Here is a 9,392-nt window from a genome sequence, read left to right on the forward strand (position 1 = left end):
AACTTATTTTCAGAAAACATAAGACTAAACATATAATAAAGAAAAGCAAAAGTATATCTAGTTTCAATATTTGGTGCAGTTTTATCATGGCCACGGCCAGAAGGGACGAAACATCGGCATGACAGCAAACTTCATGGTGCCATTGTTGCAATGGAAACCATTTCTCTCACCGCAGGCAAAGTAATGAGGCTGCCATTTCTGCAACACAAACTTAAACCCCTCTCCTCCACCTTGCACCGGACTTGCCAACATTTTAGCCTTTTTTATGTCACACTTGAAGAAACTCCCATAGTTTTTGAACATGTACACACTGTGTGGGAAAGTGGTGGCATTTGGAGCATCATATTTGAACACTACATAACAAGTTCAATCAATTCATGCTCATTTGTTAGCATATTTGAATGATGAGCTTGACAGAGAAATGAGTTAGGATAACATAACGTAGTAATATATTAGAAAAGGTTTAGTGGGAAACAGACCTAGAGTATCATTGAGGTAGAAAGGGGCGTTCTTGATAGCCCAATCAGTGTAGTTGTAGCCAAAGCGCCAATGCTGAGAACCACCCACAAGAATCTGGGTTGGTTGGTGCTGTGTTTTGTTTTGATGATGATTCCCAAATCTGGACCACCAATCAGTGTAGTTGAAAGCAGGGAACCAATCCTTGTTGGCCATGCTCACTGAAAATATTGAACCACTCATTATAACTATTATCATCACTGCATCTGTAAACTTCACACCCATTCTGGCTAAACAAAACAAGGTGAATGTGAAATCTGATTAGGTTTTTGTTGTTGAGAGAATGGTTGGAGTTAAGGGTATTTATATAGGGAGAAAGGAGGAAGAAAAAGACCTAGTCATGGAATATCATGGATTTGACTCCAATGTCAAATGGTTGGTTGTATAGTGCAATTAAACATGATAGTTGAGAGTATGTTGTGTTTTCATTGGCTTTTATAGCTTTTCTTTCACACTTGACCTCTTTTCATGGAACATGAGTTTGATTTTGAGCATAGAGGAAAATGGGAATTAATTGATAGGTTTGACATTTATTTTGAACTACGATCATAAGAGATGAACTGGAATTACGTAATTTCAAGAAATAACATATTTTGGTTTCTATGAGAACAATGGAATCGGATATAGTAATATATTTTTTACCATTGTTAATATTTTTAAGAAACTCTTTTCAGTTTTAAAATATAATAAAATAAATTGAAATTGTATATATTTTTATTTATTGGCAAAAAAAACTTCATTGAAAATTAGAGTTATAATTTACCGACAGAATGAATCGGTTTTAACAGAAATTTTATCGATAATGTAAAATCTAATTTATTGACAAGTCTAATTGCCAAATTTTATTATTATTGATCAATTTTTTTACCAATAACTTAAATTCTTTGTAAGTAATTTTAAATTTATAAACAAAAAAACTGTTTTTATCGATAAAAAGCCATACGAAAATTCTTGTAGTAAATACATTTAAAAATTTGTTTATATGTATAATTTTCACCTATGTATCTGATATATTATATTTAATACGATGGGAGTGGGTTGGTAGAAGTGGAAAGAAACAGAAATTTTTTCATGGTATATACGTCAAAGTGTAGCAACAAAATTATGACTAATTTATAATTGCAACATTAACCGAAAGCATATAGTGTGGTAGGGCTTAGTCCTCAAATTGATTTTTATACCTTTGTATAAAAGAGATACATGCCCACATCACTGATGCTATTTTATTCAATTTCACATTCACACTTATATTCTAAGAATTTTATAGTGTAATTTAATTTAATTTATTACTCATACAGTCTCCTTGGACCTTTTCATTAAGGAATTGTTTGTATGTGTAAATTAGATTAAAACAAATAAACAGAAATATAGATTTAATTTTATCTTTATGAAAAAAAAATAATGAAGTTAATAATAATACGCCATTCATATGTCATCATGAAATCACTGCTGAAGTAGTCATCTTGCATACTAAGTATGAAACCATGGAAAAATTTGTGAACAATAATTCTCAATTTCTACACACTATAGTTGCCACTATATTTGCAACAGTGAAATCATACTATTACACATGATTTCGTGAGATGTTTTCTCTCAGTATATGTTGAAGAGTGTCTTTTTGTATTCGGCTTTGTTCGAATTAAACACCTAAATGTGCAGAGTTTCTTCCTGCACCTCACTTCCTTTTTCCTGTACCTCCAAATTTACTCATTTATTCTTCGTTTAATAAATTCAAAGCATAATTAATGATTATTTAATTATATTCCAACCTCCCTGCACCCCCACACCCCTTTCCCGTTCCTATCAGCCTTCACTTTTATAGCATTTCTTTCCCATTCAGTTTTACTGTTTATACACTGTTATTTCTGTCTCTATCCATGGTGTGGTGGTGCTTGTTTGTCCTGGTGATACTTAGTGGTGGTAATCTCGACAATGGAGGAGAGGAAAAAGAAGAGACAGCTCGTGAAGGTTGTAAACTGCGTCTCACTTCAAACTGCGGACAACAACAAAGATGCACCCCCAAAATAAACCAACCACACTTCAAAATACGGTTAAAGGGTGTCACATTTCGAAATGCGGTTAAGGAGTGCTAAAGTTGGTTATGATTTTCACGATTGTCAACATGGCTCTTCGCTCTGTTACTCCGATATATTATCTATCAATTTATATATAAACAAATTTTCCTGGTGCTCCTATTTCTGTGTATGAATTCATGGGTCTGAAATTTAAAAAAAAAGTATCAAATAATTCTTTAAAATTAAAATATTATAATATTAATTTTTATAATGTGCATCTTATTATTAATATTTTAAATTTCATAATTATTATTATATGGAAAAGAATAACAGAAAATGAACGTTAATTGCTTAAAATGCAAACATGAAAGCAAATATCAATTAGTGGGAACTAGAAGCATTAATTTAAGGTTTCTTCTTCCTCCACCTTTATATATTTTTCTCTGCATCTTCATATTAAAAAAGTCCCATTTTACAATTTGAAAATTAAAAATATTTCTGGTTTGGGAAATTTAGAGATTTTTTTTTCTTAAATAAATATTTTCTGATTGTAGAATTCATAAGTAAAAAATAATTGTAACATTTTGTAATTCATAAATTAAATAATTTTTCCCTAATCATTATTGATTACTAGATTATGTAATTTAAAAGTTATTTTTAACTTTCGATTGTATAATTTAAAAGTTTAAGAAAAATAAACTATTTCTAGATTATGTAATTTTAAAGTAAAATATAACTTGCAAACTATTATAAAAAATTATTTTTGACTTTTGAATTGTAAAGTTCATTTTGCACAATTTGAAAAGAAAAAGAAATTGATGTAAATAGAAAAGCGATTTAAATGACTAAAAATGTAAAAGAAATGCAAAAGGATTTCAAAAAGAAAACAAAAAGCAACCGCACTTCAACCGCATTTCGAAATGCGACACCCCTTAACCGCATTTCGAAGTGCGGTTGGGGTGAGCCGAAAATCGAATTGCGGTCCCTTTAATCGGCGTTGGAGCAGAGGGTGCATGAACTGTAGCTAACACCTGCTGCACTAGGAATCGTAGGTGGATCTTGGTTTATTTTGGGGGTGCATCTTCGTTGTCCGCAGTTCGCATTGCGGCTGAAGCGAAACGCACTTCGCACTGCGGCTAAAGCGAAACACAGTTTGCAACCTTTACGAGCAGTCTCTTCTTCTTCTTCCTCTCCTCCAATGTCGAGATCACCACCACCAAGTGTCACCACAACCAGCAAGCACCACCACACCACGGATCAGAAACAAAAATAGTAATGTATAAACAGTAAAACTGAATGGGAAAAAAATTCTATAAAAGAGAACGCTGATAGGAACGCGAAGGGAGTGTGGGGGTGCAGGGAGGTTGAAATATAATTAAATAATCCTTAATTATGCTTCGAATTTATTAAACGAAAGACAAATGAGTAAATTTGGAGGTACAGGAAGAAGGAGGTGAGGTGTAGGGAGAAACACTCAAATGTGCACTAAGCCCTGATATAACACAAAAACTTATATAAAATTGCTTCTGCCTAATTAAACGTGAAGCAAAGAGTTGATATCTTCATTAAAAATTTGGTATTATTTAAAAAGAGAGAGTCCATTTTGAAGGGGAGTTTTTATTCTTAGTTATTCTTTTTTTATTATGATAACTAAGGGACATATATATTTATGTTAATATTTTGTGATAACTTGTATCTCTTTGTAAAGGAGAAATATGATTATTGTTAAATATACTGAAAATTATATATTGGTTAATTTCTCTTAGGTTGAATATACACATAAAATACATTATTTATAATAGAAGAAATATGGACTAAATCCAAAATACAAATAAAAAATAATAATAAATTAAATAAAGATAAAAGATAATAGATAAAATAAAAATAATATATCTAATGTTCCCCATCAAATTGGTTTGTTACTAATAAAATCAATAAAGACTTAGTGAAAATATCTACTTTTGCACTCGAGTGACACCAAATTGTTAATGATTTGCGAAGACAAAGATGAAATACTAAACCAGAACACTCCCCATGAGCAACAAATCTGAAAGGTTGCTCTATGTAAATCTCTTCTTGCAAATTGTCGTTGAGGAATGTATTGTTAACATTCAGTTGATAAAGAGATCATTGTTGAAAAGCCTCCACGATTATAAATAAACTAATAAAAACCATCTTTGCCACAAGAGAAAAAGCAAATATGGATGTGTCAAACGCAATGGTACTAAAAGGGAGGTCAGAAGAGACACAACAGTGAAAAAATCCATTGATGAGCATGAGAGAAAAACCTTAAAAATCCAAGATTCTCCCATTAAGGCACCTACCTGAAAGTGGAAAAAGAGCTACCTCGATACTCTGAATCGTTGCTTGAGAGGAGACAAGATGTGCCACCATGCATGACGAAAAAGGGAGCAAATCCACAACTTCAAAAAGCGCTAAGAGTGCATAGGAGCTTTGATGAAGACGTTGTTGATAACACGTGGTCGCATGAGCGAGACGATTAAAACCATGTGATCATCAGTCAAAACTGGAACTTTGGTAGTGACAATGGTAGACGACGATGCCACTTGTAGTGGTAGACGACATCGCCACCAACATCCGTAAATGTAGTGGCAAAGGCAACAAAAAAAATTTTCTCTCAAGAACTTGGCTCTATATACCATGTTGAATATAGTTAAAATAATGTATATAGTGAAGATAATATATCTAACATTTATGTTGAAATCTTGTTAATTATCTCTATTTTGTATTAATTACTCTTTTTATCTTAAGTCGTTAATTAAGAACAAGAAATATCACAAGTCTTCAACAATTTTTGATCACCATAAAAAAAGGAGATATTGTTGACAAAAAGAGAAGATGGAAGTTTTACTTCAGTAAAGAGTTTTGATGATGATGACTCATGGATAAGTGTTGAAGATTTAAAGATTGTGTATTTTCAATAGATACATTCAAGACTAAAGAATTTAGTTGTTGAAGTCTTGTAATTTGTCCATTTTATTTAAATTAGTAAATCAAAAGCCAATAGATAGAACCTAAGCAACAAAGGACTCAAGAAAAGTTTTATTTTGGTATAATCATTCCAACGGTCCCTATTTTTGGTTGGAAGTCGTAGACCGGTCCTTCATTTTTTTTTATCTCAATTGAATCCCTATTTTTGAAAAAGTGAAGCAATCAATCCTTACTGTTATATAATACTAACACCATTAAAGAGGATGTTATGTGTCAATTCGTGTTTTTTTAAATCATATTATTTTTTATTTAAAAAATAAATAAAAATTCTCCACATGGATATAATAATGTGATGTGACAATGGCAATGTCAAATGTCATTGCCATGTCACGTGTCATTGTCATGCCACGTGTCATTGCATTAGTCTCAATTTGGTCATTGTATTTTTATTTTGTCTCGATTTAGTTCTAATTTTATTTAAAATTAAAAAAAATTGTCTCTCTCCAAATTCAAATTTAAATTATGTTAGATGCTTTTGTTTGGGTTAAACGATTGAATAATGTTTAAAACTTTTGTAGGGGTTGAATAGAGTTTAAAACTCTTTTTGCAAATAATTTTAAACGCTTTTGTAAAAGTTAGACAGTCTGCAAATAATATTGAACACTTAGATATTTTCATAAGTATTTGTAAAACTTTTTAAAAACTAAAATAAGAAGGAAGATTTATTTTTATATTGGTTCACTCGAAACTGAGTTATGTCAAATTCTCTCTTAAACACTTTTAAAGGAGTTCCACTAATATTTCAAATATTAGAAATGACACTGTAAGCGTAAGCAATAATAAATCTTGTTGTTCTTCTCTTCATGCAGTTACGTTTATGTTGATTTCTTTGAAAAATATTCGTTACTCAGAGTATTGACTATTGCATAGAGATGTAGCCTTTTGGTACGATGTCAGATGTTATGTTTCTTCTTGGAGATACAACATTGTTTCTTGTACGAATGAGATAAACAAGAAGTTAAGAAAACATTCCGAGAATATCTTCCTATCTCAAAACATTCTTTTAATCAAATGTAAAACTTTTAAATATAGTGTTGTACCGTATTGATTTGCATAAAAAAAAAAGAACAAAACACAACAGATAATAAAGTACTATTTCGTACATGCATTAAAAGTATTAGACGTCTTAAGCATTTATGTATATTTACGTGTACTAACGTTTACACTAGTACAAAAATCATATTTTATGACGTACAAAAACGAACTATGACGTACATAGTTTTGTACGTTATAATAGGTCTACATATTTTATGACGTAGCAAAAATTTACTTTATCTGAACATATTATGACACTGTTTCTAAAAGAAATAACTCTAATGAATGTGAACATAGATAATTTTACTCAATATCAATTCGAAACAATTTTCTCCAATTATAACGTACAAAACTATGTACGTCATAGTTCGTTTTTGTATATGAATCTTACGCAGATTCGTCAAGACACGTGACTACTTAAAACCTACCAATCACTTTTATAGTTCTTTGTCTCTGTGCACCATACCAATTTTTTTTACCTTCTGTTGTCCAAGAATATTTAATATTCTCTACATTTTAACCTGAGTAAAAAGGTCAAAATAATAATTTAAAGAAAGTTACTTTAGCTTAGGAGAGTGCTTCAGTGTTTGTAGTTGTATTCTGACAAATGAGTTTCTTGAGTGATTTTTGTCTCAATAACCTGTAATTTTTTAAGGTTAGTTTGAGATTTTTGTTTAATGACTATTTTCTTTAATGTAGGGAGCTGTTGGTCATTCTCAGCAATTGGTGTTGTGCAAGGAATTAATAAGATAGTGACTGGCGAACTGATTTCATTATCAGAACAAGAATTGGTGGGTTGTGATACAGGATATAACATGGGATGCAATGGAGGACTTATGGACTATGCATTTGAGTTCATCATCAACAATGGAGGCATCGATTCCGAGGAGGATTACCCTTACCGTGCTGTTGATGGTACATGTGACCAGTATAGGGTTAGTAACTTGGACCTGATCTTTTAAGAAAATAATTGCTTTTAAAACATAGTGATCAATCAAATTCTTATGTTCCTTTGTTTTGTTTGTTTATTTTGCTAATGTGCAGAAAAATGCCAAAGTTGTTTCTATTGATTCTTATGAAGATGTTAATTCCTATGATGAGTTAGCATTGAAAAAGGCCGTTGCAAATCAGCCCGTGAGCGTTGCTATTGAAGGAGGAGGAAGGGAATTTCAACTTTATTCATCTGTAAGTTTCCAATCTGATTTTGTTCATGACCTGGGGAAAGAAAGTGTGCCTATTGCATAGAAAGAAGTAGAATGGGAAGATCCAAAGTCCAAAGTTTTGAGTCTAAGTGAAAAACATGTGGTTTATTTTTTGCTTTTGATTAGAACATAAAAACTTCCACTCTTTCCCTATTCAATTTTAAACTTTAAACAAAATTGGTTTTGCAATGTTGACATAATTTTTTAATCAGTATATTTCATATTTGTCAGGGTGTCTTCTCTAGAAGATGTGGAACAACATTAGATCATGGTGTTGTGGCTGTTGAGTATGGTACAAAAAACGGTCATGATTATTGGATTGTGAGGAATTCATGGGGTGCTGATTGGGGAGAGGAAGGATACATCAGAATGGAAAGAAATTTGGGTAACAACAGATCAGGAAAGTGTGGAATTGCGATCGAGCCATCTTATCCCGTTAAGAGTACTAGTACAAAATCATATTTTATGACGTACAAAAACGAACTATGACGTACATAGTTTTGTACGTTATAATTGGAGAAAATTGTTTCGAATTGATATTGAGTAAAATTATTTATGTTCACATTCATTAGAGTTATTTCTTTTAGAAACAGTGTCATAATATGTTCAGATAAAGTAAATTTTTGCTACATCATAAAATATGTAGACCTATTATAACTAGAGCTGTCAACTTTTTTTATGGCCCCAAGGCCAACCCTGGCCTCTTTTTTAATTAGCCCATTATTTTTGACCCATCTTAGAGGGGGCTTTTCTGCAACCCCTAGCCCCCACAGCCCCAGAAAATGGGTTGGGATTCAAATAGGGCCGAGTCAGCCCTAACCCCCAAATATTTCACTTTACTCTGAAACTCCGTAGCTCCGTCAAGCTATCCTTTTTCGAGATTGACTTATTCTCTGATCAAGCAGTGCTTAAGAGCTAGCAACCGGGTCGACGGCAGACGGCAGTACAAAGTCGACGGCGACGACGCACGGTGAACGGCGGCACACCGTGAACGACAACACACCGTGAACGACGGCAACACACAGTGAACGACACTTGACGGCAGCGGTGGTACAAGCGGCGAAGAAGAATCAAGGTTAGCTTCTTTCAAATACTTTTTATGTTTTTTCTTTTCACTTTGCCCTTTTGATGTTTGTTTCTATGAAGAGATTTGTTCTTAGGTGCTGCGTTTTCCCAAATCTGCGGTACGTCTGGGACCTGCTGCTTTCCGGATTCAGGGGCTCTGGTCCCTGCGTCGTGGGTTCGGTGCTTCAGCTGCTTGTTGTGTTCGCAGTTGTATCGCAGGTTCGTGGCTTCTTCAGAGGTACACTTTGTCCATTTACGCTTGATTCCATTTATCTACAGAAACTTAAATAAAAGAGATGTCTCTTAATNAATTCACAAGACATGTTGGTCAGGGTTGATGATGTTTGGCGTGCATTGTAGTTGTAGAATAATAAAGGGAACGAGCTGAAACTTACTAAGACCAAGTCAGAGACTGCACTGCTTTTGGCCCAGGAAGCGAAGAAGCAGAGATCCGTGTTTGCACCGGCTGAACTAATCTAGATTGCACAATTAAAGTACCAGCGAACGCCGGGCTCGAACTAAGGTAGGCTCATTTGGCTTTTTACTA

General features: G+C 33.0%; 2 protein-coding genes across 2 annotated transcripts; one reads left to right on the forward strand and one right to left on the reverse strand.

Moving 5' to 3' along the window:
* LOC106777445 lies at positions 1 to 777 on the reverse strand. The gene is made up of 2 exons (XM_014665027.2): positions 480 to 777; positions 1 to 353 (listed from the first exon to the last, which is right to left on the reverse strand). Exons 1-2 carry the CDS (start codon positions 739 to 741, stop codon positions 85 to 87), a joined length of 531 nt encoding a protein of 176 aa, XP_014520513.1. The 5' UTR covers positions 742 to 777; the 3' UTR covers positions 1 to 84.
* Positions 778 to 2,393: 1,616 nt separating this feature from the next.
* Positions 2,394 to 8,754, forward strand: LOC106776827 (cysteine proteinase RD21A-like). The gene is made up of 5 exons (XM_022776007.1): positions 2,394 to 2,484; positions 7,278 to 7,513; positions 7,623 to 7,763; positions 8,012 to 8,222; positions 8,636 to 8,754. The coding sequence occupies exons 1-5, from the start codon at positions 2,394 to 2,396 to the stop codon at positions 8,752 to 8,754; spliced, it is 798 nt and encodes a 265-aa protein (XP_022631728.1).
* Positions 8,755 to 9,392: the final 638 nt, after the last annotated feature.

This window comes from Vigna radiata, chromosome 11 (assembly GCF_000741045.1).
Source record: "Vigna radiata var. radiata cultivar VC1973A chromosome 11, Vradiata_ver6, whole genome shotgun sequence".
NCBI lineage: Eukaryota > Viridiplantae > Streptophyta > Magnoliopsida > Fabales > Fabaceae > Vigna > Vigna radiata.

What these genes read in the sequence shown, in the direction of transcription:
- LOC106777445 (XM_014665027.2), bottom strand. Translation starts at nt 741, where the DNA reads ATGGGTGTGAAGTTTACAGATGCAGTGATGATAATAGTTATAATGAGT. An exon ending in CTACCTCAATGATACTCTAG is followed by an intron (nt 354 to 479) that starts GTCTGTTTCCCA and finishes CTTGTTATGTAG; the next exon opens with TGTTCAAATATGATGCTCCA.
- LOC106776827 (XM_022776007.1), top strand. Translation starts at nt 2,394, where the DNA reads ATGGTGTGGTGGTGCTTGTTTGTCCTGGTGATACTTAGTGGTGGTAAT. An exon ending in GTACATGTGACCAGTATAGG is followed by an intron (nt 7,514 to 7,622) that starts GTTAGTAACTTG and finishes GCTAATGTGCAG; the next exon opens with AAAAATGCCAAAGTTGTTTC. An exon ending in GCCATCTTATCCCGTTAAGA is followed by an intron (nt 8,223 to 8,635) that starts GTACTAGTACAA and finishes GAAACTCCGTAG; the next exon opens with CTCCGTCAAGCTATCCTTTT.